We start from the raw sequence: 27,332 nt of genomic DNA, 5'->3' as shown, positions 1-27,332 counted from the left end.
GTGTGTGTGTGTGCATTGTCATCGTGTCACAAATGTTTTGCAGACTTGCAATAAAAAATTAAATGAAATTAAAAACATGGTTTACTTGGTCGTAGCATTTTAACTAACTTACTACCTGGTTTATGTTCTATAGAATTAGTCAACACCACATATAATAAGAGAGGAGGAATGCAGATTTCATTTAATATGTAATTGTTAAATTGTTATTATCATCATTATTTAAAACCATGTCAATGTTATAACATTCACAGTTGGTGATGAGGACCTCTGCTGGTGACTTTATAGATCAATAATATCCCCATATATCACCATATATCACCCTAGTAGTTAACTTTAACTCATTCTGAACCTGCAGGCAAACAGTGCCTCGCCATCCTGACAGTAAAGTGTTTTTCATTTTTATTTCTTTCATTTTACTTCCAGTTGTTTTCAGCCTGTGTCTTTAATTCACCAGGAAAAACTGAATAATATAAAAGACACCAAATCAGAAAACTACACGTTGTTTTTTACAGTTTGTTCCACTTGATATTCAATGTTCATGAACATAAGAAAAATGGAAAAACAGATTAAACTTCAGTACACGGCCTGCCCACCTCCCTATTCATCGGTTTCTAATCCCGCCCTGATTTTAAAATGTGTTGATCAACCACTGTTAAACCACAAGGTTTCCACATGACAACATGATGATCTATGAGACTGTGTCACAATTTGTTCATGTTTGATTTTTAACTTTTCCTCTCTTTAAATCATCATCTTTGTTATCTATCCCTGCTCTCTTCTTTACCTGATTTCAGATAGGGCAGTGAAGGCATCATCAGATTGTTTCAGTTTTGTTTCTTGGTCTGATCTCAGGTCTGAGTTTCTGTTCAGTCTCTGAGCAGATCAGTAACTCTTAACTCTTTAATTCCTCCTCCTCGTCATCATCATCTTCATCCTCATCATCAGACCTTGTTTTCACTCTGCTGAAGGGAGAAGGGGTGTTTTCTGTTTTCCAGCTGAGTCTGAACTTGGAACATTTCATCATGAGGTAAGTTTGCTTCAGTTTAACAGATGATTTAGATTAAAACTGAAAAATAAAAGCACCAGCGGGGAATCAGTTGGTACTACATCATCATAAAATCAGCATTACATTATCTGACAGCACCTAAATGTCTCTTCAGTGACAGTATCTGTACTTCGTGTATCTGTGTTTCTGTAAGACTCCTCTCTGCTGTAGAAAGAAACAAACTACAGCTGAAGTTGAAGAGCCTCTGATGAAGATCAGCTGTTTCATCTCGTTAACGTCCACATGATGTTTTTACATAATAAAGACATATGATGAGTGAAATAATCAGTCAACATCATGACTGAATGTTTCCACCTTGAACTGCAAGTGAACCAGTGACAGTCTCATAAAAACAGATTCAGACCAATCTGACCAATCCTGTCAACTTAGTTAGTATTATCAGTAAAAAGCTGCAGAATCTTCCAAATAAAAATTTTTACATCTTCTCAGTTTCTGTAGTTACTGTGCTCTGCCTGTGGCGGGCAGTATTCGTGGAGCTGGATACAGCACTCGGTTTGCTGCCAACATGACCCAGTGGCCTTAAAGGCCACTTTTATAAAGAGATATCTGTAAAACTACTGATGGGACGCCTGCAACTGCAAACCAAGTCAGTGTGTCCAGGTCAGGCCAGTCCAGATGTGTATGTACCTGATGGTCATGTGACTTCACAGGTGGACAGCCCCACGATGTATGATGATGAAAACAGCCTTTTTTTATGACTCTCCCACAGTGATTCTCACAGTGCTCTGCACTCCAGACTGCTGCAGCTGCAGAGCCGCTTCACCTGGGACCTGAAGGACCTCATGGACCTGGAGAACCTCAGCACTCGACTCCAGGATCATATAGAGCTTCAGCTGGGACAGCGGGGTGCAGTGGCTCGCTCCTACAGTTTCTTGGCTTACGTCAGGTACAGTTGTTAAAGTGTCCACCACTCACCTGGCTGAGGCACAAACACAGGAGTTAAATAGACAGAGCAGAACTCAGAGTGCAGACGCTCTTCTTGTAAAGTCTGTATTAAATGGATTTGTTTTTCCCGCACCGGTGATTCCTGCTGTTAAAGTCCCACTCATTTTTCCCAGACACATTGTTAGTTGCATCAACATGAAACTCTCCTCCTGTAGTCATCAGAATAAACAATGAACATCTGCAGGTGTGTTTCTATCCACCTGTTTTTTTTTGCATTTTTAAATTGTACATGAAAAGACGAGGTCCTATATGTCCAGACCAAGTATGGTCAATGACTGAGGACATAGTTGAAAACTGTTGTGGAACAGCTGTAAACAACGTCACTGTGCTCTATTATCATTCAGTCGTCGAATCAGCAAAGTGATTTGTGATTTCCACCTCTGTAATGTCTGTTTTCAGGTATCTTCAGGATAAACCAGAGGAGGCGGTGTCAATTCTCAACCAATCACAGGAGAAGACCAGAGACTGTTATGGTGAGGAGAACGAGCAGCGGCTCATCGTGACGTATGGAGACCTGGCCTGGCTGAAGTACCACACCGGAGACTACAAAGAGTCAGAGACCTACTGTCAGAGAGTCAATGACATACTTGTGTGTATAAAGACACTGTTCTATGGGGAACTTGTATTAGTACTGGTTTCAGATGTGAACTCGCATGTTGTCGGAGTCACTATTGAAGTCAACAGTTTCTCAATCTAAGAACTGTCTATGTTTTGTTTCTTTCTCCACCCATCCTTCCCTCTCTCTTCACAGTTGAACTATCCTACTGGCTCCTCTACAGTTCTCCACCCAGAGGTGTACGGAGAAAAGGCCTGGACCTATCTCAAGTTTTCGAGATCCTACTATCCCAAAGCCATTGACTGCTTCTGCAAAGCATTGGAGCTGCAGCCTGACGACAGCGAGTGGAACGCTGGCCTTGCTATTGCTCTTTACCGCACAGAGTCGGTCAGTTTTCTGATGAAAATGATGACAGTGAATTAAATTAATGCCTGTAACTCTTAGCTGCACCAGCTGTTTCTCAGAAGTCTCGTTGACTAACGTTTTCTTTGAAGAAAAGATTTTTTAGCCCAAGAACTTAAAACAGGAAACTGACCACATTACAGGCGGGTTCAGAAACATCCCAGGAATCTGAGGAGTCACCGGCCACCAAACAGCTTCGCAGGGCCCTGGAGATCAACCCTGATGATGGGGTCCTGATGTCGATGCTGGCTCTGAAGCTGGCTGCCTACCAGAAACACCAAGAGGCTGAAGACCTGATAGAGAGAGCACTGAAGACTGATCCGGACAACCCTCATGTCACCCGCTATATTGCCAAGTACCTACGCAGTAAGGTAGGTCAGAATTAGGTAGAATTGGTCTTACTCTTACATCTCCAACCATCCATTTAGTCTGGATCTTTGTCATGGCGATAGCAGGCTGAACAGCATATTCAGGAAGTCTTTGCTTTGAGACACGTCCCCCAGTACTTCCTGGGGGATCCAAAACCATTTCCAGGCCACATGGGATAATCCCACCAGAGTCTTGAGGCACCCAGATGCAGTACCAGCTCATTTATCTTGAGGACCAGTGCTTATGAATTCCCTCCCAGACCTGCCACTGGAAGGGGACTCTGACTACCCTTAACTTGGCACAGTGACTCTACCCTGTTTTGCTGAACTTGTGATGAAAAAAGTATGCATGTTCATTCTGACCTAAAATGATCTGAGTGTACGTGACCATGTTCCAGGATGAAATTGAGCGGTCCATCGGTCTGCTGGAGAAAGCTCTGAAGAGGACCAGTCAGTCAGCTTTCCTCCACCACCAGCTGGCTCTGTGCTACAAGAAAAAGAAGATTGATGAACAGAGGAAGCCCTCCAACAACCAAAGTATACACACACATAGAGTATGTAGGTCTAAAAGTTCTTTACTATGACATAAAAAAATCCTAGATAATCTATGTTCTACTGCACTACTCCAGGAGTGAAGCAGTGGAGGCGTCTGTGTATTCAGCACCTTGAGGAAGCTGTCAAGATAAAGCCTTCATTTCTCCTCGCAATAGCTGAGTTGGCACTGCTGTATGGAGAGGAAAAGGATTTCAGCAGGTACTCTGTCTGTCTGTTTGGTTCTGGCTTTCTTTTTAAGGGACTCATCATTGTTTTCTCTTTCTCTTTCTCTTTTAGGGCTGAGGAGTGGTTCCAGCAGGGGCTGAAGATGTTAGAGTCAGAGTCAGAGAAAAGCATTAGTCAGGTTGTCCATCACCGCTATGCTGAGTTTCATTTCTATCACACCAAGCAGGAGGCCAAAGCCATCAATCACTACACCCAGGTAGGTTCATAACTGCATGTGTGTTGCTAATACACAAAATAATTTATAATACACTTACACTATACTTTCACCTGGAACCAAAATCCTGGAGAGGAGCTGTACTCCTTTTCTAGTGTTTCTCAGGGGTGAGAGATGCCGGATCTGTGTGGGGATACTCATGAGCCCCCAGTTGGGATCTTGTGGGGGCTATTGTGAGAATATGGGGTTCTGGGGCCATAGCTACAAGCGATCAGGTCCCTGTATAGTAAAAGTGAGTGTTTTGTCCATATACTTAGCAGGAAGTAAAACAGGTTTCTGCTGGGTGTTGCCCCCCATCAGGGTTGTCCCTTGTCACCAATCCTGTGATTTTCATGGACAGGATTTCAGGGCACAACTAGGGAGAGGAGTATGTCTGGTTTGGTGACCTCAGAATTTCTTCTCTGCTATTTGCAGATGATGTGGTTCTGTTGGCATCTGGCTTGACTGAACCTTACATTGGATTACCTGTACTACGAAGCTGGTTATCAGCTGGCTCAGTTAATTCTGGGTTTTCTCATCCAGCTACGAGGACATTCATGTGAAAGAGTTTTTAATTAAAGGCAACATCATCAGAACCATAAATGATAATATGGATGGAATTGATCTGTGTTCTGTTTTATTCACTCAACAGGGCCTGCTTTTAACATCGAAGACATGGGAGTCGAAACGATGTGCTATGGTAAGTGTAAGGTTACACAGATCTGCCAATGCAGTTGTACAAAATGGAGGTGATGTGTTGTGTATTGTAACTCTAGTATTAGAGATCACCCTTCTGTTTAGTCTCACACAATCTCCACTGGCAAGACAGGATATTCTTGCTCAGCCAGTCAGAATGACCTAGTCAAGACTACACCCAAGCACTACTGAATAAGTCGTTCCTGTACCTGTTCAGCAGGGACTGCTGTTGACTAAGTTTGGTTGTGACACATTTAACAACCACTCAACAAATCTAATGTTGCCTGGTGGCCATGGATCATCGGGTCCTGGTAAAAGGGTGAGAAAAGCCAGCTGGTGGTCTTTTTACAGACCAGGAGAGAAGGTCTCTGAGGTGACCATTTTAATAAGACCAGCAGAGTCATGTTTCTATCAGTTAGAGCAGTTTGGGCTGTCAGGAGGTCAATCTTCACTGTCCTGTAGTCTCCAGCATGATGGAGTCGGGTCAGTGGAGAACCAGTGACAATGGGAACTAATTTGAACTAATAAGTAAACCTTTCATGTTAATATGAATATGCTATCGGCTGAACACCACTGTCGTCAAATGCTGATATTTAGTTCAATGCAGGTTGTGCAGTCAGTGTCAAAAATTTAATGTCAGGAATCATCAATTTGATGTAGGACATTTGTAGACATTTTAGTTGTGAGCAAAACGCAACACCTGCTAAATTTAAATTAGCAAACGTTTTATGGCAATCTGATTTTCATTTCCAAGCAAACTTTAATGTTTAAAGTTCTCAGAGTCAACATCTTTTTGACATTACATTGATGTCCAGTGTTTGCTGGGGTCGTTACATCATAGTGTGTTATCCACTGCCTCACCTGGGCTGCAGCAGCAGGTGACTCAAACTGTTTCACTGGGAAGGGGGACGGCATAGTCCCTTCATCCAGGTCTTTGTCTTTATGAGACAACAGGACAGTGAGTTTGAGGCATCAGGCCAATGTAGTGTGACACCTAATGTAACCTCGAACAGTCAAACATAAATGCATCTTCAGGTGTTGTTCCTCTGCTTTTCTCCAGAAGCTGAAGCAGATTGCAGAACGACGCATCTCAGAAAACGAGAGCGATGGGCAGGCCTTCGCTCTGCTGGCTGTGGTGGCCAAAGCCGAGGACGACAAGAGGAAAGCTGCTGAACTTTATGAGAAAGCTCTGGACTGTGATGAAGACAATGATGAGTACCTGTCTGCTCTGTGTATGCTGCGTATGGAGCTGTAGTGACCTGAGAGGAGACATCTGAGTGCACTTTAATTATAATTACTACTCTGCTGTTGCACCTGTTCAGTCATTTAATCCAAACTGTTGACCTGATTTCCCTCACTTATCAACAGATGTAGAACTTACACCAGTTCTCCTACTGACCTGAAGCTTCACTGATGAACCTCATATTAACATTAACAGAGACTTCACTGAACCTGAATGTGCTTCTTATTTATTTATCTGATCTGATATCAGTTAATCCTCATTACTGTGTGATGTCATTTTAACGTACGGGTTTGGAAGATAAATCTCTCTGTGAAACAGTGAGACGTGTTAAATGTAGATTTAAAAACACTAATCCTGATCTGTTTCTCACTGTCACATGACTTCAAATAAATGCTGCCGCTACCATGTTGTTGGAGTCAGTATCAGTCTCTTTGTGGTCGTTTATGCTGTGTCCAAAATCACTCACTACTCCCTCAATAGTCCAATATATTCAATTAAATTTAATTTGTATACCGCCAAAACATAAACTACATTATCTCAAGGCTCTTTACAGGGTCAGGTCAGACCTGAGCTTATTATAGAGAAAAACACAACAGTTCCCACAAAGAGCAGCAGCTGGACACAGGGGGGAGGAAAAACTCCCTTTAACAGGAAGAAACCTCCAACAGAACAGGGCTCAGAGGAGGGGGGGTCTGCCTCGACCGTTTGGATTTAGAAGACAGAGCGGGTGGGGGTAGGAGAGAGGGGAAAAAGAGACAGAGAGAGCGAGAGAGCAGGAGCAGCTGTATATTCTATAGGTAATGGTGTTATCAATAATAATAATAATAATAAATAAGATATAGTAATATATATATAAATAATATATATAGTGAGTTCACCATTTTGTAGTGCAGTCTGATTCTATAGTGAGAATTAATAAACCTTATATAGTGGACTCATGCACCATGAAAAGTAGTGTACAACTCACTAACCAAGCAATATACACTCACCGGCCACTCTATTAGGTACACCTTGCTGGTACCGGGTTGGACCCCTTTTGCCTTCAGAACTGTCTTAATTCTTTGTGGCATAGATCCAACAAGTTGCTGGAAACATTCCTCACAGATTTTGGTCCATATTGACATGATGACATCACACAGTTGCTGCAGATTTGTCGGCTGCACATTCATGATGCAAATCTCCCGACCACCACGTCCCAAAGCTGCTCTGTCGGACTGAGATCTGGTGACTGTAGAGGCCATTTGAGTACAGTGAACTCAACGTCCTGTTCAAGAAACCAGTTTGAGATGATCTGAGCTTTGTGACATGGTGCGTTATCCTGCTGGAAGCAGCATCAGAAGATGGTTCACTGTGGTCATGAAGGGATGGACATGGTCAGCAACAATACTCAGGTAGGCTGTGGCGTTTAAACGATGCTCAGTTTGTACTAAGGGCCCAAAGTGTGCCAAGGAAATATCCCCCACACCATTACACCACCACCACCAGGAGCCTGAACCATTGATAGAAGGCAGGATGGATCTATGGTTTCATGTCGTTGACCTCTGACCCTACCATATGAATGTCACAGCAGAAATCCAGACTCCTCAGACCAGGCAACGTTTTTCCAGTCTTCTATCGTCCAGTTTTGTTGAGCCTGTGTGAACTGTAGCCTCAGGTTCCTGTTCTTAGCTGACAGGAGTGGTACCTGGTGTGGTCTCCTGCTGCTGTAGAACATCTGCTTCAAGGTTCGACCTGTTGTGTGTTCAGAGATGCTCTTCTGCAAACCTTGGTTGTAACAAGTGGTTATTTGAGTTACTGTTGTCTTCCTATCAGCTCGAAGCAGTCTGGCTATTCTCCTCTGACATCAACAAGGTATTTTCTCCCAGAGAACTGCTGCTCACTAGATTTTTTTTCTCTTTCTCGGACCATTCTCTGTAAACCCTAGAGATGGTTGTGTGCGAAAATCCCAGTAGATCAGCAGTTTCTGAAATACTCAGAGCAGCCTGTCTGGCACCAACAACCATGCCATGTTCAAAGTCACTTAAATCACCTTTCCTCCCCGTTCTGATGCTCGGTTTGAACTTCAGCAGGTTGTCTTGACCATGTCTACAGGCCTAATTGCCCTAAGTTGCTGCCGTGTGATTGGCTGATTATATACATGCATTAACAAGCCGTTGAACAGGTGTACCTAATAAAGTGGCCAGCGAGTATATACCATCATGCATTGCACTTGCGATGAAAGACTGAAAAATGATGCAGAGAAAATTACCCATGTAGAGTCTGAGGTGTTTTTCAGTTTTCCAACCTTTGTGTCTCTTTGTGGTCGTTTTGTGTGTGAGACAGTGGGAGCAGAGTTGTGTTGTTAAGGTTTTGAAGTTTCCCTCTGTGATGAACCATCCCGTCTCCTCCTCTGTCAGACACAGGGGTGTCAGGGAGAGTCTCGATGGCCTTTGCCACCACGGCCTGTAGACTGTATGTGAAGACAAAAAGGCCTTTGTACAGCAGGACTGCAGGATTTATTCTGCTAAACCAACCATGCACATTATCAGTTATTACAAACCATAAATAAACGTGACGCTTCTGCCCGTCACCATAACCAAACAACACAAAACAAACCCCTTTCTTCCTTGTTTACATTTCACATTGTACCGTGTTAACTACGTTAGCAGTTAGCAACCGTCACCCAAACACTGACATTAAAGCAGTTAAAACTCAAAATTTCTTGGTTGAAACTCTCCATTCTTTCCACACATAACGTCAATACTCTTGAAACTTGTTTTGAAACACACACATGTACATTCGGAGAAGGTAACCCCACCTGTATGTGAAGACAAAAAGGCAGAGCGACATCTGCCTTTGTACAGCAGGACTGCAGGATTTATTCTGCAGGACCTGCCGAGGGGTTTGGAGTTTCTCTCCGGTGTAAGGCATGACAGAGTATCGCGCTACTACCGAAAACAACAACAGTACAATGACATGAGCACTGAAATCCCATTTTCTGATACAATAAAATGAAATTTTAAAAAAACATTTATAGGGGTGTCTTGTTTTCTTTTTTTGTTAAACCATTTCAAACACAATTTTTAATGCACTCAGTATTTGTTTTAACACATAATGAGCTGTACAACTACTTAAATGACAACATATTTTCCGTTTACGGCGTACTGTTTTTAATAATTTCTTCTCTATGAATTCAATGTATTTTTAACATTTTTCTTTTTTAACCTCTACACTCAATGAACTTAGTTTTTAACCCTTTACACTTCACTTCACACACACTTCACAAGGTCGGAGCCTGAATGCTGAACAACAATGAGGTGACTTGTTTGTCTGGTCTTTATTTTCTCTGTAAAGTGCTTTAACAGCTTTGTGTTAATGACTGTTTCAAGCCTGATGATTTTGATCAGCAGTTTTTGATGACAACAGCAGGAACAAATGATGCACAATTTCCAAGTGAGGCTGAGTTTCCTGTTTCAGTTGACACAGAAGATGAAGAACTGATGATGATGATGATGATGATGATGGTTTTAGGTTTAAATGTCAAAATGTTTATTTGTGGTTTTATGTCTTCATTTCATCAAACTACCTCATTTTCAGGAGGTGCCTCTGCAGCACAGGCTACACTCCAGACATGTGTCAACGTGTTTAAATTATTATGCAGGTAAATTTCCTTGGGGTGTGTGTGTGTGTGTGTGTGTGTGTGTGTGACCTATTTTTAGTTGTAAAGGTGCTTTTTGAAATGGTGCAGTCATTATCTACACCACCTTTCTGCTGAGCAGCAGATGAATTTAACCATAAGCCAAATTGTGGGTTCAGTGTTGTTTCACAGATGTACCAGATAGTGTTTTGTAGTTTGTGATGCATCACTATCTGGATGGTTTTAAAAGTCAGGTGTAGAGTATATGGTATTGGAGATTCATTGAGTGTTGACATTAGTGCTGAAACAATGAATCAGTCATTGGATTGGTTGATTGATCAAATATTTATTTATATTTACTGCTCAGTCCAGGAGAGAGAGAGAGAGAGAGAGAGGTTGGCGTTCACCATGAACTCCGTTCTGACTGAAGCTCCTGTTTCTCTCCTGTAGTTACACATGAACCCAAACAGAATTGGTCAGAAGCTGGAGAGCCCGCCCTCTCTCTCGTGACCAACCTGTTTCTCTTGTGACACCCTGTCGCTAAACATTACAACAGTTCACAGGCAGAAAACTAAACACACAACTTTACACAACTAGTTACACACCCTGAAACCTGTTACCCTGGAGCTTTTCAAACAATGTCATATTCCATAAGCAGAGTGTGCTGTTCTCTCTGTGGAGGCCAAGAGCTGAGGTCACATGATCTAACACATCACAACAGGAACTGGACGGGAAGGACTTTGTCTCCACTGTCACTAAAGTAAAACCATGAGAAATGAATGTGTTACCGACTTTGACGAGGGGTTACGAGCGTTTCATGTGTGTTGCAGTGATGCAGGTGAGGACATCCTCTCCAGGCTGCAGCAGCTGCAGAGTCGCTTCACCTGGGACCTGAAGAAGGAAGACTTGGAGCTGGACGACCTCAGCAAGCAGCTGCAGCACGACATAGAGCTGGGGCTGGGACAGCGGGGGGCGGTGGCCCACGCCTACAGCTTCTTGGCTTATGTGAGGTGAAAGATTTCGACCAGCAGGTGGATAAAAACCTTGAAGATGACCTTGGTGTATTTGTGTGTGAAGGACAGTGAGAACTTCCTGTTTTCATGCTACAAAGCTAGGAGCTGAGTCAGTGAAGACTTGTGACGCACCTGAAAGGTGAAAATGTGTTGATCCAGGAAGCAGACGTGCAGGCTGAGGCCGGACAGAGAAGAGTCACAAACCTGTCTTAACAGCTAAAAGCAGAAAGGCGCTGATAACGTGAATAAAATCATAATATTGTTCATCCGAGTGTGGCAGAGCCTACAGCTCTGGTCACCTCTGGTTCTCTCAGCCACAGACATGTGAGTGTGGTGTTTACAGTTGGTATCATGAGCGTTTACCTTCTTTAAACATGAGCTGACTGTCAGCACGTGAGCTGCTCTCTTCAGTGAAGGTGACACTCACTCGTTGCTGGTGTGTAAATTTAGTCATTTGTTGTGCTGGACAGAACAAGGTTACTATTACACCGATGCTTTTATTTTGGTAAATTGTGCCTGTGGTGCAGTGGCTTTAATTATGAAGGTTTTCCTAGTGTTTCTCAGTTTGACAACAAAAATCATGAAATCATGCAGCTGTTGTGTCTCTGTACAGCAACAAACACAACCTGAACCCGGAGAACCTTAAGCAGGTAACATGTTCTGTGTTCTCAGTAGAACAGAAGCAGATCGACTACAGTTCGTTCGCACATCTCATGACTCAGTGATGACAGAGCTAAACATCCAGTGACATGAAGGTGATTCTTCTGTCCTCCCCACCTGTCTGTGCTCAGGTACCTTCAGGATCGACCAGAGGAGGCGGAGTCGCTTCTCAACCAATCAGAAGAGAAGACCAGGGAGTGTTTTGGCGAGGAGAGTGAGCGGCGGCTCACTGTGATGTTCGGAGACTTGGCCTGGCTGAAGTACCACAGTGGAGACTACAAAGAGTCAGAGACCTCCTGTCAGAGAGTCGATGACATACTTGTGAGTAAACACAGTTCAACCTGTTGGGAATGTCTGTGTTCAGTACAGATGTGGTTAGCTTAGCTTAGCTTAGCACAGCACAAAGATGCAGTGGTAACCTGTGTTGAGTACCAGAGGCAGTCAGGGTCAGGGAAGGCCTTCATGTAGCTTCATCCCTACAGGTGAAGCATCCTGTTGGTTCCTCCACTGATCTCCGTCCAGATGTTTATGGAGAGAAGGGCTGGACCTTCCTCAAGTTCTCCAACTCCCACTACCCCAAAGGCGCCGACTGTTTTCGCAGAGCGCTGGAGCTGCAGCCTGATAACTGTGAGTGGAACAACGGCTACGCCATCGCCCTCTATCGCACAGAACCAGAACTGGTCAGTCACACTGATCTGCTCAATCAATATGTCAACAGCTGAGGCCTGTCCCAACTGGTTCAGGCTGTGAAGTGATGACACCTGCAGCCTTCAGCTGTACCAAACAACATGTAGTGCACAGGTGAATGATTTGATTGGCCAGTATGAATAATGACACATTGAGGTCATCTAATACGTCTGATCTGCAGAACATCACAGAAACACATCCTGAAGAGTCACCGGCCACCAAGCAGCTCCGTCGAGCCCTGGAGATGAACCCTGACGATGGCGTCCTGTTGTCCCTGCTGGCTCTGAAGCTGCTCATCTACCAGAAACGCAGAGAGGCCGGAGGTCTGGTGGAGAGAGCGACTGAGGTCGCACCTGATGACCCTCAAGTCATCCGCAACGTAGCCAAATACCTTCGCAAGCAGGTGGCGTCAATTCATCTCTTGCATCATTTTAGGTGAAGAAAGCCAAACATGACACAAGGAGGCGTCACTGATGGGAACAAGCTGGTCCAGGCCTGTCCCAGTGTGGGTCAGGTGGTCTGTTCCCTCAACTCCACCTGGCTGCATCACTAACCAGGGAACAGGAACCTGGTTCTACCTGCTCGTCTCCCTGAGGTCACCTTTAAACCTGTCCCTGTTCCAGAATCAGCTGGATCCTTCTATTGATCTGCTGAAGAAGGTGCTGGAGAGGAGCAGCCAATCAGCTCACATTCACCACCAGCTGGCTCTGTGCTACATGAGGAAAAAGAAGCTGTTAACACAGAAGCCGCAGCGTCCTGAGAAAGGTACTGCTGATGATGTCACACTGTATACAGAACACTGTACAGTAGGGGACAGGTGGGGTCTTTTGTATTGATATGACTGTATTTGAACAGTGACTCAGACGTCATCACTGCAGACAACAGGTTCTGATGAGTTACTGTGATGAGTCACTGATGATGTCACACTCTGTTAGAGGTGCAGAGTTTGAGGCGCCTCTGTATCCATCACCTGGAGGAGACCGTCAGACTGAAGAGCTCCTTCAACCACGCAAAGGCCGCTCTAGCTCTGCAGTACGCCGAGGACTACCAGAGGAACAGGTACAGGTCTTTGTGCAATGTGTGGTCAGAGCCTCTAACCATTCATCCAGTGACCCCCCGTCTCTCTGCAGAGCTCGGGAGACGTTCGAGGACGTGCTGGAGAAGTTGGAGAAGGAGCCTGACAGCATCCGCCAGTTCATCTATCGCTGCTACGCTGAGTTCCTCCAGTACCACACCACCCAGAAAGACCTCGCCATCACCTACAACATCAAGGGGCAGCTCACAGCTGGGGGGTAGGGGGGACCCTCTACTGTGTTCTGCTGTGTTCTACTGAGTTCTACTGTGTTCTACCAGGGCCTGGAGTTCAGCACCATGGCACCAGAGGGGAGACAGTGCATCACAGTATGTCGGCTGGTTTCAGACCTTTTAATCACACTCAGTGTTTCTGTGGTTGGATCCTTCAGACTCAGGGAGTCATGTGATCCAGTTGCCTTCAGTGACAGTTTTACATGTGATCACATACAGTGACATCATCTACAGTCGTTCATTTCAACTGAATCATCTGACTGAACCTCATCCAGGAAACAGGAAGTAACCTTGATGTGTTTCCCTCCAGAAACTGACTCAGATCGCAGAGCGACATCTGTCCAACAACCCCAGAGATGCCAGGGCCCATGGCATTCTGGGAGCAGTGGCCAAAGGCAAGGGCAAGCGGAGGAGGGCAGTGGAACACTACGAGAAAGCTCTGGGAGGTGACGGGAACAACGAGGATTATGTATCTGTGTGAGCTGCGCCTGGAGCTGCAGGGAGACGAAGATGATCAAGGATCCTGAGTGAAAGCACTAGTTTAAGAGGCTGCAGTGGTTTCACTTTATAATCCAGGTCCCAGTGAAACACTGACTGGTTCCTACTGGTTCCTTAATGTCGGTCCAGTGTCAGCCCACAGACTGTGCCTGTGTTGTTTTTGCTGCAGTTTTACATGTTCAGGCAAATAAAGATCATTCAAAATGATCCAAGGGTAAAAATCTCTTCGCTTTATGTCCTCACAGCTCAAACCAGTGACGTTATGACAGGAGGGTCACAGACCAATGCGGGGGAGGGGGTAGCAGTAGTAGCAGTAGTAACAGTAGTAGTTATCCTTCCTACCACCACCCTGACCTGACCTCTGACCCTGGGCGTTCAATGATCCCATCACAGACTCTTTGTTCTGGATCCAAAGAGACCTGAACTGAAGTCCTGACCCTCACACCTCATGACCTCACTGGCCTTCATTCACCTGGATCCAGATGTTGAAGGTCAAGAACACTGACTTAGCTTCCTGCACGATTCACAGAACACACCTGTACGAACACACCTGTACGAACACACCTGTACCACAGAGTTTATAAAACACAAACACAGTTTACATCACAGACCCAGTTTCAGTGCAAAGAGAAAACATCTGATTATTACTGTCAGTCATTTTATACACACTGCTCTCAACAGCTTAGGCTTTTATTTTGAAGGCAAAGCAAGTCTGTCTGTCATTAACTTATTAGAAAAAGTTTATTGTGTGTGTGTGTGTGTGTGTGTGTGTGTGTGTGTGTGTCAGTGCTGGATCAGTGTGTGTATAAAGTCTAGTTGTGTGTCCTCAGTGGCGGTCAGGACGCTCTCGACTCGTCTCTGCAGCTCGGTGTCAAGCAGCGTCGCTCCGGCTGAGAATCGATCCTGATGAAGAAGAGTTAGGTGTTAGGTGTAAACGAGGTTAAAGGTCACTGCCTGGTAGATAAAGATCAGACTGTTGAGGAGAAACATTAATTGACCCCTAAACATTTATCCACTAAAACCACCAACAATGTATGAAGATACGTTTGGTTTCTCTACCTTCTTCTTGGTGCCGGGCGGTGCTACAGGGGGGTTAAAGGTCATGTCTTTGACACTGTAATCACCAAACAGCTCCACTGGATGCCTGGACAGGAAGTCAGCACAATATTAATATCACATGAAAACGTGCACCACTCCTTTAAGGTGATGACACCTGCAGACAATCAGCTGTTCATACCTGCGGCTCAGCTTCACTCCGAGCGCCGCCGACCCTTCACTGGGAGCTCCCTGACACAGGTGAGCGGCAACCTGCCGCACCACTGGGTGGTAATGTCTCTGTAAACACACAGGATGATGTACCTTTATACACCTGCAGTGTGTGTGTGTGTGTGTGTGTGTGTGTGTGTGTGTGTGTGTGTGTGTGTGTGTGTACCTGTAGTGTGTGTAGCTCCCACAGTGCTGTGTTTTGGGCGTTGCAGTGTTCAGGTTCGTCCAGCTCTGGCAGGTAGAAGCCGCTGCCCTGAACTTCATTATCCAGTAGGAAGTCACACTTAGGGAAGGACTAGACACACACACACACACACACACACACACACAAATCACATATATGTAGACATGCACAGTTTCCTATTTACTCATCAAATGACCCACATGAAAGTTGAACCAGGTTCCATCTTTAAAATAAAATAATAATTAATAATCATTGAACAGTTCAATGATCCCTCACAATCTCTCTCTCTCTCTCTCTCTCAGACTCACATGCATGGTGGCTCTGTTGGCGGCGAGGATCCCCACACTGGCGTTGGGCAGTACATGCAGACTGAGCGTGCTCAGTCGTTTGACGAATGCCATCGCTCTCTGCAGAGTCACCTGCTTCCTGCGGCGAGTCAGCATGGCATCCAGGCAACGCAGCACAATGATGATGTCATCATTGGGTACCCCTGTGTCAGACAGAATTTTCACTGTAACACCTCCTCTGGTCTGTGTGTGTGTGTACCCTGTGTCGGGCAGGTGTAACAGTCACTCACCTGCGTGCAGCCGCAGCAGCATTTTGTAGAGCTGAGAGTAGAAGGTGAGAGGGTCGATGTTCAGGACGTCACCTGATGCACAAACACAAACAGGAAGAAGTTCTGTGACCTTTGACCTCCTGATTGTCAGCTGTATTCAAGTATAAACTTAATTCATTCACACACACACACACACACCTTGTCCTGATAGGATGGTGAAGACGGTCTGGATGCAGTGGAGACTCTCCCGATTGGTCAGAACCTGCAGATATGACATCATTGATCACGAATCAATCGATCGATCAGTTTTTGACAGTGGACTAACAGTTGGATGGTAAGGGGGCGGGGTCAAGGCGAATACTCACTCCTGACTGGATGAGGTTCTGCAACACGTTGAGCAGGTCATCAAAGAACTCCAGGTTGATCAGGTGAGCAAAACTGACAGGAAGTGACATCAGTCAGTACTGCTACAGTATTGTGTGTGTGTGTGTGTGTGTGTGTGTGTGTGTGTGTGTGTTGTACTTGGCCAGTCCCTCCAGTACAGCAGGAAGGAGAACAGACTTCTGAGCTTTCTTCAAAATCCTGAAGTAGATGAGGAAGACGATGTTCAGAGTCTCTGTGTGCTGAGGAGGAGGAGATTAGTTTCTCATTCCTTTCAATAATAAACTTTTTCATTTTCAAATTCTGTCTCAGCTTTCGACTCACCAGCTTGATCTTCTTCTCTTTGCTCTCTGAGGCTTCGGCCTCCAGCAGCTCCTTCTCCAGCTTCTCCTCCGCCTTCTTCCACTGCGCATGCACACACGCACGCACACACACACACACACACACACACACACACACACACACAGAACATGTTCTTGTATCTGCCTATTAACTACATCAGTCTCTTATTAACCAGTTATTATTAACAGTTATTACAGGCGTTATTAATGTGAATAAATTTTGAATTTCGTTCCCATGTGACTGCAGCTGAAACTAAAAGGCTAATGCTAATCAATGCTAACACATAATTACACAGACGTACCTTCCTCTGCATCCTCGACAGATTCTTCTTCTTCTCTTTGTTGTTCATGAACTTCTTCTTTGGTGCCGTCGCCTCTATGTCCTTCTTCATCTCCACCTCCTTAATCCTCAGACTCTGCAGGGTCCTCAGCACCTGGAACGGACGGGCAGGCAGGTGACATCAGCTCTGCTACTGACATGGTGCTGATTGGTTGGTGTTGGTATTGACATGGTTTGGGTGCGGTTGATTCGTTACCTCAGGCCTGACATTGTAGTTGAGGCTTTTGATGAGGCCGGAGATAACCCTCACAGAGGCCAACGAGACCCCGCCCAGTTTGTCCTGCTGGAAGAGCTTCCTGAACGCATCACAACACATGTCTGACACCTGTAACACACACAGACACCTGAACGCATCACCACACATTCTGACACCTGTAACACACAGACACCTGAACGCATCACAACACATATCTGACACCTGAATGCATCAGGCTCTCACCTTCTTGGCGGGCTCGTTCATCAGTGGAACGAGGACGACGATGATGTTGTTGTGGAAGTTAAAGTGCGGCAGCGCAAGCAGCAACTCACACAGGCAACGAACGGCAACCTCAGCCAGGCTGCGGTAGGACTGGAAACCCACGGCCTGACTGCGCTTCTTCTTCTTCTGCTTCCAGTCTGGACACGAAGAACACATACGGTGACACCTGTTCTCGTCACAGCTGATGTGCAGTGTGTGTTTGAGTGTGTTGCTGTGGTTGTGTACCTTTGACGGTCTGCTCCAGGTCCTCCAGGTAGAACTTGTACTGACTGACCAGACCCTCCTCAAACTCTCGGAGCTGCTGAGTCTCCTTCTTCACCTGCAGCAAACACACGACAGTTTTCAGTGGTCACCGGAGACGGAGGAGGGAGAGTGAGGTCTGTTAACACAAAACACCTGAGCAACACGTCACCTTCTCTATCAGTCAGTGTGTGTCTGTACGTGTTGGAGCAGCACCGTCCACAGACCTCAGGTCAGATTAATTTAACAGCAGGAAGAGCTGGTCTGAGCAACACAGTTTTATTACGTTAAATGTTCCGATGTGTTATATATAAATCTATGGTTCTGCTGGTGATCTCTGTCTCTGCTGCACAAACAAACGTGCTCATACCTTGGCGGCCTTTTCTGCAGCAGTCAGGGGGCGGATCCTGTAGGTGGGGGCGATGTCTTTAAAGATCTCCATCAGAGAAACCATCACCAGCTTCCTGACTGTCACCGCCACAAAGGGGTCGGACTCCATCAGCATCCCCCGCAGCTCCTTCACCCGCTTCATCTGAACACACACACGATATTATACACGCACACCGTCCCTTAAATCAAGAGTCTGATCCTGGATCAGCAGTTCGGACTTACATTACTGACGGGGTCTGAGATGATGGCTGATCCCAGGCTGGCGATGAGCAGCTTCTTCTGGTTTATCTTCTGAACTCTGAGCTGCTCCCTCTGCTCTGCTGTCAGCTCTGCAGTGCTCTCTGCCTCCCCCTCTGCACAGGTGGACACATCACAACCACATCAAGACCGAGTCCCAAAATAGGTCCCGAGCCAGGAGTAACAGGCCTCGAGTCAGGACCAAGACTGACCAAGATGTTTTATTAGTATTTATAATTAATATTTTATATTATTATTGAGACTTCATTTGTACCGTTTTCTAACTCCTCGGGCTCATCAGCAGTTTCCTCCTCCTCTTCTTCCTCTGGCTGCTGTTTTTTGACAACTTCAAACATACAAAACAGACGTGATGCTTAAGCCTTTGATACAGTTAACCAATCAGATCAATCACCAGATCAATCCCTGGATCAATAGTGTGGTACCTCTCTCTACACTCTGCGGGATGACTCCGGTCTTGTCTTTAATGGGCAGCAGGTGGATGACCTCCTTCTCCTCTGTCCTCGCCATCTTCCTGGGAACCTTCTCGTAACCCCGAACAACCTCAGAGCTCCTCTTCTTACCGCCGTGCACCGGCCCGCTAAACCAACACACCTCAGTCACTGTTTTCTTTTTGCATATTTCTAATTTCTACCACAGGTAAACAACAACAGTGCCGACACCTGACACCAGCCCTGTTCCAATATGTGTTTGTGTTGGCTTAGTTACCATGACGAGAGATCTCTGGTGATGAAGGAGGCTTGTTGAGCCATGGCGGTCATCTGCTGCAGGTCGTCGTCCTCCATCATGTCTGTGGGCAGACTCTCCAGAAACTCCTCCTCATCCTCCTCTTCCTCTGTCAGAGACAACGAACGGTTGTTAGATCTGATCCAGAAGGGTTGAGCCACAAGGTCGAGAACCTCTCTCACCTGGTCTCTTCCTGTATGTCTCCAGTGGGCGGGGCGTCCTGATGGCAGCGTCCTTCACTGCCTGTCTCAACCTCTTCTGTTCTTTCCGTTGCTTCTTGGCGACGTTCTGCTGCTTCAGCTGACGGTTCTTCAGTTTGTTCTCCAGCTTCACGCCGCTCGTCTTCAAGAGGCGGCGGAACGTTGGCCTCCGCTTCTTTGACCGAGGCTGCAGGGACGGGCAGGACAACAGACTTGTAAAACATATAACTCACAATTCACTAAGATGGTCAAAGATTGTTCAGAGAACAAAAACACTGCAAAGACCTAAAGTTAAATCTGGGTTTTTCAACACACTTTTATTTTGAAAGTCTCAGTTTGTCACAGACTTACAAACAAAGAAAAACTGAAAAAAAGACATATTACTCATAAAACTAAATCTTTAGAAAGTAAATTAGGAACTGTGAGATTGACCAAATGTACTCAAGTATCCCCTACAAATAAAAAAACAAACATTTAAATAAATATGATCCAGTTTCAATGTCTAACACGTCTGTGTTTTATCATCAGCTGGTAGTGTCAGCACTTCTGTCACAGTGTACCAGCAGTGCATTGATAATATGTCATGTTCATTAATAATAACCACTCCCTGGTTACTAATATGGATGCTGATTTTATCAAAAAGCCCAGTTCATGAAATATTTTACTTTAAACTTTAAGTTCACAGATTTCTCTATGGAGTCTGGTGTTGGACTGTTTGAAATTAACAGGAGGGTTCCGTTCTGTTGTTGTTTACAGCCAAGTGTTAAATCAGCAGCGATAATTTTCACATTGAAAATGAGAACGGAAACTTTAAATCCTCAGATTTTTCTATGGAGTCTGGTGGTGGACTGTAAAGCTTCACCAGAACCTGTTGGTGCTGGGCGCAGGTTTATTGAGCTCAAACAGCCGCTTCCTCAGTTTCCGTCCTGTGATGCAGCAACAGTAAAATGTTCATTTCAGGTGATAATTTTCTGAGCCCCTTCCTGTGAGAGCACCACCGTGTGACATAACCAGAACACTTCTAAAGTTAGCGGGGAAACTTTAAATTCTCAGATTTCTCTAGGGAGTCTGGCAGCAGACTGTGCAGCTCCATCAGCGGGAACATGGGGCTGAGAAAACACGCTCTGTCTCCGCTCTGTCAGCGTTTATTTAACGGTGTCTCCTCTTGTCTCGTCTCCGGTGCCCGGGTGTGACCTTACCGGACCCATGGCGACAGCAGCTCTCCGTCTCACGGCGCGGATTCAGACCCGGGTTCTGTCCTCGCTCCTCGGTGCGGGCGATAACGTGAAGCGGTGTTTGGGTGCAAAGCTGCGGGTTGTTTCCACACGTGTTTATGTTGAAACCGGGTCAGACCGACGACCCGGAAACACTCGACCAACGTCCTCCTCTGCTGAGACAGCAGCGACACCAGCGGCGGGAGGACCAGAGGGACGAAACAATCCGAACCACCTGGTCACCACCTGATCACCACCTGATCACCAACTGATCACCAACTGATCACCACCTGGTCACCACCTGATCACCACCTGATCACCAACTGATCACCACCTGGTCACCACCTGGTCACCAACTGATCACCACCTGGTCACCACCTGATCACCACCTGGTCACCACCTGGTCACCAACTGATCACCACCTGATCACCACCTGGTCACCACCTGGTCACCACCTGATCACCACCTGATCACCACCTGATCACCACCTGGTCACCAACTGATCACCACCTGGTCACCACCTGATCACCACCTGGTCACCACCTGGTCACCACCTGATCACCACCTGGTCACCACCTGATCACCACCTGGTCACCACCTGGTCACCACCTGGTCACCACCTGATCACCACCTGATCACCACCTGGTCACCACCTGGTCACCAACTGATCACCACCTGGTCACCACCTGGTCACCACCTGGTCACCACCTGGTCACCACCTGATCGGCCTCACAGAATCTACTCAGTGTCAGAGTCAGTGTGGACGAACCTGAACCCACATGTCCACATAACTATTGATTATTGAGTAAATTATACAGTTATTATTGTTTTTTATTCATTCACAAATACAGAATCAGATGTTCTCTAAGAGCCAATCAGACACCACAGGACCTGTCAACCAATCAGATAAGACAACAGGTCACTGTACAAACAGTCAAGTCTCAGAGGAACCTGTCTGAGTCCAGTCTCAGGTGACTGGGACCAGCTCCAGACACCTGTTGTGCTCAGGTGTTCACTGGAGGCAACAGTCACATGAATCTGAGTGTTGAGTGACACACACACACACACACACACACACACACACACACACACACGTTTTTGTCTTGTTTTGTTTGTGCTCCTTTAATGTTTCATTACAGACGGAATAAAAACTGAAACCTTCTTCACAGAAATCACTTTGATCTGTGAGGCCCAGAGTATGAGGCTGAGTCCAGAGACCAGAACCAGAACCAGAACCAGAACCAGAACCAGGGTGTGGATGAGTTCAGCTGCTGCAGGAGGACAACACCTGAGAGAGAAAACAAGACCTTGCTACAGCTCATTTATCTCTTTATTACTGAGTCATCCGTCTGTCACATGACTCACCTGACTCCACTTCCTGGTCCCACTCTGCATGGGCGTGGCTGAGATGCAGGAGAACAGCCTATCAGAGAGCAACTCTTCATCCGGGAGGCGGGACAGGAACTGAGCTGGAGGAGGGTCACAACAGACTAGATGAGAACTAACGATGTCATAATTACTCACACTGGTCGAGTGTCAAAGTCACCTGAGACAATTCCAAGTCCAGTCCAAGTCCCCTGTGAAGAGTCCTGGTTGAGTTTCAAGTTACTCAAGATCCAAGTTTCTACTTATTCCAAGTCCACATTGAGTCTCATTACTCAAAACTGGTCCAGGTCAGGTCTCAGGTCGGTTGAACTGGATCAAAAAGTCTTCATGAGGTCAGCTGCAGGTGTTTCAGGCCTATGAAAGCTGATTAGCCACCGTGTGAGTGATGTCACCAACGTAACAGCAGTGAGGTGATCGCTCACCGATGCTGATGAGGTCCATGTGCAGCAGGACGTCCTGGTACAGTCTCAGGATCCCCAGAGCCGTCCTGAACAGGAACTCCTCCCCGTCCCGAAAGAAAACGTCCCAAACTCTGCACACCACGTCCAGGGGGAGGGGCTTCGTGTAGAGAGACAGGATCCTGGAGAGTTGGGGTTGGGGGGGTGTTGTGTTCAGGTGTGTTTGTGTCAGTCTGAATGTACAGAAACGTTTGTTTCAGCTTCATCTCTGTGTTCAGTGCAGGACCTGGTTAGCCTAGCTTAGCACAAACACTGGAAGCAGAGGGAAACTGTTAGCCTCCAGTTATCACAACAGCTCCAAGTCTGTTTGATTGACAGGTTGTTTCTAGGAGACACTGAGATCACATCACAAACACAAATCACTTCAGATATCAATAATGAATCATTAATAACAGATACCAGTGTTTTATCAGTGCAGGACTGTGACTGATCACTGAAGTGGGTTTAACGAGCAGCCAGGATGACCCGGTCTGTGACACTCACCAGTCCATGAGGTAGAGGTCAGGGGTCACACCTAAAGACCGGAAGTAAACAAAGAGACGAGGAAGAGTCTCCTCCAAAAACACCTGGAAGGCCCCGAAATACCTGAACATCTGCAGACAAACAGAGGGTTGATAACACGTGAACAACAAGATAACAATGTGTTAACAACATGTTAACAAGTTAACAACATGATAACAAACAATGAAAACATGTTAACAACACGTTAACCACAACTTAGAAACAAGTTTACAACATGTTATGGTTCAGTTTAACATGTTTTCTTCACATTAAATCAAGTTTCATACCTGAAACTAAAGGTGTGTGTGTGTGTGTGTGTGTGTGTGTGTGTGTGGGGGGGGGGGGGGGGGGGGGGGGGGGGGGGGTACCAGCTGCTGGTCCCCCCTGTAGAAGGCCAGCTGACAGGGTCTGTTGATCAGGTTGGAGAAGCTGATGAAGACTTGGACTTCGTCCATGTTCAGGATCAGAACAGCTGCGATAGAGGACATACCCTGGACCTGAGCGAGAGACATACAGACAGACTGTGAGACAGAGACAGAGAGAGGACTGAGGGTGTGGTGGACCCTGCTGGATCAGGATCAGCCTGTGGGGGGTCGGAGGGAACTTCAGAGATGGTCCAGATGAGTGTGTGTGTGTGTGTGTGTGTGAGAGAGAGAGAGACTCACATATCCCACATCAGGTCTGTAGCAGGTGTAAGCTCCCAGAATGCTTTGCAGCAGGTCATGGTAAGGGCCATCCTACAAAATAAAAGTCTGAATTAATTTCCTGTATCTGCAGTTTTACTTCCTGTTTGAGTCGACTGTCCTGAGCTCTGCTGTCCCACCTTCTGGAAGATGCACAGTGAGGGGAACGTCCTGGAGACGTCCCTGGTGATCAGGTCAAGACTGGAGTGTCTGTCAGACAGTGATGCTGCATCTGCAGGTAAACGCCCCCAGGTGAGTCGTCCAATCACAATCATGAGTCAGTCACAGGTAAAGTGTCTGTCTGTTTTCTTACCGTGTGTCTCTGTCTCACTGAGGGTCCACTTCTCCTTCGCTCTGGAGAGGAAGATCTCATACAGCTCTGAGGAAGAGGAGGGGGCAGACATGATGAAGGGGAACAGACTCAGGTGAGTGACTCAGACATCGTCCATGTGGTTCATACCCGCAGTGATGTTGAGCTCATTGCTGATGGCGAGGCACCACACTCGTCCCCGGACGCTGGGGGGTAAACCCCCCCACCACAGGTCCCGAGCACGCGCACTGGACCTCCTGAAACACAACAGGAACATGACTCAAAGACCTGATCCAAGGTCAGACCAGGTCAGAATCCACCTGAGGGTCAGTTTTCATATCAACTGATCATCATCATGACCCTGAACGCCTCATGCTGCAAATACTGAGGTGATGATGTTGTTGGTGGACAAGTTGTGAGTCTGTCCGACACACACACACACACACACACACACACAGGTCATACATGGTGTCCCAGTGCGGCAAGATGTGCTGGTTCCAGACCAGCGTGGCGTTGGAGATCTCCTCCTCCTGTCTGAACTGCTCCTTCCTCTGCTGCTGCCTCCGTTGTGCCTCCTTCAGCTCTGACAGGGAGGAGGACACCGGCTCATGAGAATTACTGTGTGTGAGTAGTGACATTAACGCTCCACCCGTGTGGGAGGTGCAGCAGGTTAAAACCAACAGACCTCTCCTCTTGACTCCAGCCACTATCTGCTCGTACTGGTGCCGGTGTCTCTGTGTCTCCTCGGCCGATTTGGCGGGAAGATTCCTGCACAAACACAGAATGAGGACCTGCTGACAAACAGGAAGTGGTTACATAAACGGACTCAGTTCTCCAGGGAACAGATGGAGTCTGAACTATCAGGATCAAACAGAAACAGTATGAAACAATAACGGAGACAGGAAGTGGTCATACGCTGGGCGGTGCTCCAGGATCAGCGCTGTGGTCGACAGCGGCTCAAAGTCCACCTTCCTCCTGCTCTGCTGCCCCGCGGCATGATGGGTAGGAGAACTGCGGGCCTCGAACTCCTGCAATGACATCACAACACACACGTCAGTCGCCATGACAACAGGACAACTGACAATAAGAGACGAACAAACAGACAGGGACACGGTGTGAAGTTGATGAGTCCTCCAGGTGGTACTGAGGAGCAAGGTCACAGGTCACAGGTCACGTGTCACAGGTCACAGGTCACGTGTCACAGGTCACAGGTCATGTGTCACAGGACAAATGTCAGAGGTCACATGAATTGATTCACATGTTCAGAACAAAGACAGTGAAGCTTTAGTCCTGAGCGCCACTCTGCCAATGAGATGACAGCTGTGGATCATGATGTCATGAGAGGTTGTGTTTGAAGGACCTTTACTGTGAAGGACTTTGAAATATTTTAATGTAACATGACCTCAGAGGAGATCTGGTCTGGTCTCAGTCAGTACCTGCTGGATGGTCCGGGTGTGTTTGGATGGACTCTGTCTGGGAGGAACTTTACCGAACAACTTCCAACCAGGAACACTGTGACTGAAGGACTGCTGCCTCCTGCTGCACGCACACACACACACACACACACACACACACACACACACACACACACACAAACTAATATTAATATGAACTAATTAGCTGTGGTCTTCAGGATCTGGCCTGGTCCAGTCCTGATGTGGTTTACCTGCTGAAGTACTCGACAATCCCCGGCCTCCTGGACTGCAGCTCAGACGCTGAACCTCCACCGTCGTCCTGAACCAGCTCCCCCGGAGCGCTCTGTCTTCGACTGCACTCAAACGTGTTCCTGGAGCGAGGAGCCGCGGTGGGGGGGCTCAGCTGGCCCCATGGCAGCTCCGTGATGACGGCCTCATCATCAGAGCTAACCTCCAGGGGTTCAGAGGTCAAACTCCTCTCCTGTGAAACAGAGTCTGAGGCCGGGGTCACAGGGTTTTTGTTTCTCTGAAAGGCTTTTGATGGCCATATAGAAGGGGCGGGAACACCCCGGTGGTGGTCAGTGCCTTGGGTAGCCCCGCCCCCACAGAGACCCTCAAGCCTGTGACCTGGGTTAACCTTTGACCCCTCGGTGTAGGACGCCAACCTGTCTGTGCACAAACAGTTTCTTTCCACATTTGGACTTGACCTGTCTGTATATGATGTGGTGACATCATCATTTGTATTAGGTCCCGCCCCCTGATTATCACCTGTCTTTCTGACATCAGAGCAGCCTCTGTCTGGTCCAGCTGGCCCGGCGTGATGTGAACAGATGAAGAGATTCTCCTTCCTGTCTCCTGAACATTTCACCCAATGAACACATGGACAGGTGGTGTGACCTGTGTTGCTTACACTCAGTGATGGAGATGAACCATCTTGGCTTCTTTCCATTTCACATAACAACCACAATGGGATGAAAACACCCAGAATACAAGACAACACACTTCCTTTGACTTAAAAAATAAAAATCTGAAAAATCACAACTTGATAGTAAATTAAAAGTTAGATGTTTCCACCGCACATTAATGTCTATAAACTCCTCATGTTATCTTCTACCTTCAGTATCATTTATCTTTCTCCGTATTATCACCGTTATGGTGATGACATTGTCAAAGGGAGATCTGGTGAGATCAGGATTAAATGGTAAAGTTTAAATTTACCAAAAGCCAAACATCTACAAAACATAAGAACATAAACTTTTTCAACAATCATTAAAACACTAAAAGAAAAAGATCTGATGACAAGGGGAGTTTCAGTTTTCACCAAGTGATGATGAAAATCAACAGTTTTTCTATAGTCAACAATTTCACTCGTAGAACTGACATTTCAGGTTGTTTTTTTTAAGTCTAATTTAAAGAAATCTGATCTGATTCGTTTCAACTTATTGAAGCTCATGTCAAATGTCAGCTTTTATTTTAATGGAACGTTTGATTCTGGTTTAGTTTAATTATCTTCTTTTGTTAGTTAATCTGCTGCAAACCAACATCCTGTGTGAAAATCTGTCCAACCTGTATTTATCTATGTTTTCTTTTTACATTCGCAGTGATGTCAGGTATTATTTTGAAGGTGACATCACTTTCCTTTATTTAAATACAAAAAATCCCTGAAATATTTTTGTCTTTTTCTTGTTAAATTATAAAAAGCTAAACTGTAATCTTTTCAGGTTTAATGTGGGTAACTCAAGTTCAGGTAAGATTGGTTCAGATGATAATGGTCCATTTAAAACCCTGTTGTATTATGCATGTGCACAGGCTTTTTCAAAAATCAAGTTTATTTATAAAACATGTTTAAAACAGCTTGTGTTGACCAACAGCTGAACACATTTTAGTCAGAGGCACATATTCTGCAGATAAACCCGTTGGTTCTCAGTTTTATAATCCTTAACTTATTGAAGTAGTAATTTATTTTGAAGGGAAAACAGA

The 27,332-nt window shown here is 46.1% G+C and overlaps 4 protein-coding genes across 10 annotated transcripts; 2 read left to right on the top strand and 2 right to left on the bottom strand.

The window, feature by feature from the left end:
- The first annotated feature begins 868 nt into the window (after positions 1–868).
- LOC139609007 (interferon-induced protein with tetratricopeptide repeats 5-like) lies at positions 869–6,669 on the top strand. 3 transcript variants are annotated; one of them, XM_071463201.1, is made up of 10 exons: positions 869–1,027; positions 1,776–1,952; positions 2,411–2,600; positions 2,763–2,954; positions 3,113–3,340; positions 3,736–3,874; positions 3,967–4,090; positions 4,169–4,313; positions 4,963–5,010; positions 6,067–6,669. In XM_071463201.1, exons 1-10 carry the CDS (start codon positions 1,023–1,025, stop codon positions 6,259–6,261), a joined length of 1,443 nt encoding a protein of 480 aa, XP_071319302.1. In that variant the 5' UTR covers positions 869–1,022; the 3' UTR covers positions 6,262–6,669. The 3 variants fall into 3 exon arrangements, with proteins under 3 accessions (XP_071319302.1, XP_071319300.1, XP_071319301.1); XM_071463199.1 differs by having other exon boundaries at positions 886–1,027; positions 3,967–4,313; positions 6,067–6,402; XM_071463200.1 differs by lacking the exon at positions 4,963–5,010 and having other exon boundaries at positions 886–1,027; positions 3,967–4,313; positions 6,067–6,402.
- Positions 6,670–9,368: 2,699 nt separating this feature from the next.
- LOC139608301 (interferon-induced protein with tetratricopeptide repeats 1-like) lies at positions 9,369–13,982 on the top strand. Of its 2 annotated transcripts, XR_011685006.1 has the most exons (7): positions 9,372–10,875; positions 11,670–11,859; positions 12,407–12,628; positions 12,849–12,990; positions 13,161–13,284; positions 13,356–13,626; positions 13,841–13,981. XR_011685006.1 is itself a non-coding variant. In XM_071461877.1 (6 exons), the coding sequence occupies exons 1-6, from the start codon at positions 10,634–10,636 to the stop codon at positions 13,519–13,521; spliced, it is 1,086 nt and encodes a 361-aa protein (XP_071317978.1). In that variant the 5' UTR covers positions 9,369–10,633; the 3' UTR covers positions 13,522–13,982. The 2 variants fall into 2 exon arrangements, 1 of the variants encoding a protein (XP_071317978.1); XM_071461877.1 differs by having other exon boundaries at positions 9,369–10,875; positions 13,356–13,982.
- Positions 13,983–14,584: 602 nt separating this feature from the next.
- noc3l (NOC3-like DNA replication regulator) lies at positions 14,585–20,775 on the bottom strand. Its single transcript, XM_071461869.1, has 21 exons — positions 20,585–20,775; positions 19,368–19,572; positions 19,168–19,294; positions 18,885–19,039; positions 18,716–18,787; positions 18,427–18,557; positions 18,185–18,346; positions 17,800–17,893; positions 17,536–17,711; positions 17,293–17,421; positions 17,059–17,190; positions 16,740–16,820; positions 16,557–16,657; positions 16,400–16,472; positions 16,233–16,296; positions 16,056–16,127; positions 15,787–15,968; positions 15,461–15,589; positions 15,266–15,363; positions 15,088–15,172; positions 14,585–14,931 (listed from the first exon to the last, which is right to left on the bottom strand). The coding sequence occupies exons 1-21, from the start codon at positions 20,591–20,593 to the stop codon at positions 14,812–14,814; spliced, it is 2,397 nt and encodes a 798-aa protein (XP_071317970.1). The 5' UTR covers positions 20,594–20,775; the 3' UTR covers positions 14,585–14,811.
- A 532-nt stretch (positions 20,776–21,307) lies between these two features.
- Positions 21,308–27,294, bottom strand: LOC139608299 (TBC1 domain family member 12-like). Of its 4 annotated transcripts, none has more exons than XM_071461871.1 (14): positions 25,604–27,294; positions 25,374–25,473; positions 24,853–24,965; positions 24,623–24,705; positions 24,403–24,520; positions 24,088–24,194; positions 23,941–24,006; positions 23,768–23,859; positions 23,610–23,681; positions 23,313–23,441; positions 22,927–23,036; positions 22,408–22,565; positions 21,965–22,068; positions 21,308–21,887 (listed from the first exon to the last, which is right to left on the bottom strand). In XM_071461871.1, the coding sequence occupies exons 1-14, from the start codon at positions 26,299–26,301 to the stop codon at positions 21,864–21,866; spliced, it is 1,974 nt and encodes a 657-aa protein (XP_071317972.1). In that variant the 5' UTR covers positions 26,302–27,294; the 3' UTR covers positions 21,308–21,863. The 4 variants fall into 4 exon arrangements, with proteins under 4 accessions (XP_071317972.1, XP_071317971.1, XP_071317973.1 ...); XM_071461870.1 differs by having other exon boundaries at positions 21,312–21,887; positions 25,374–25,476; XM_071461872.1 differs by lacking the exons at positions 21,308–21,887; positions 21,965–22,068 and having other exon boundaries at positions 22,426–22,695; positions 25,374–25,476.
- Between the last annotated feature and the right edge of the window lie 38 nt (positions 27,295–27,332).

The sequence above is a fragment of the Trachinotus anak genome, unplaced genomic scaffold (assembly GCF_046630095.1).
Source record: "Trachinotus anak isolate AG129_WGS33_773 ecotype Australia unplaced genomic scaffold, CSIRO_AGI_Tana_v1 ptg000025l, whole genome shotgun sequence".
NCBI lineage: Eukaryota > Metazoa > Chordata > Actinopteri > Carangiformes > Carangidae > Trachinotus > Trachinotus anak.
Note: the sequence above shows the minus strand (reverse complement) of the source record. Positions and strands in the feature narration are given on the sequence as shown.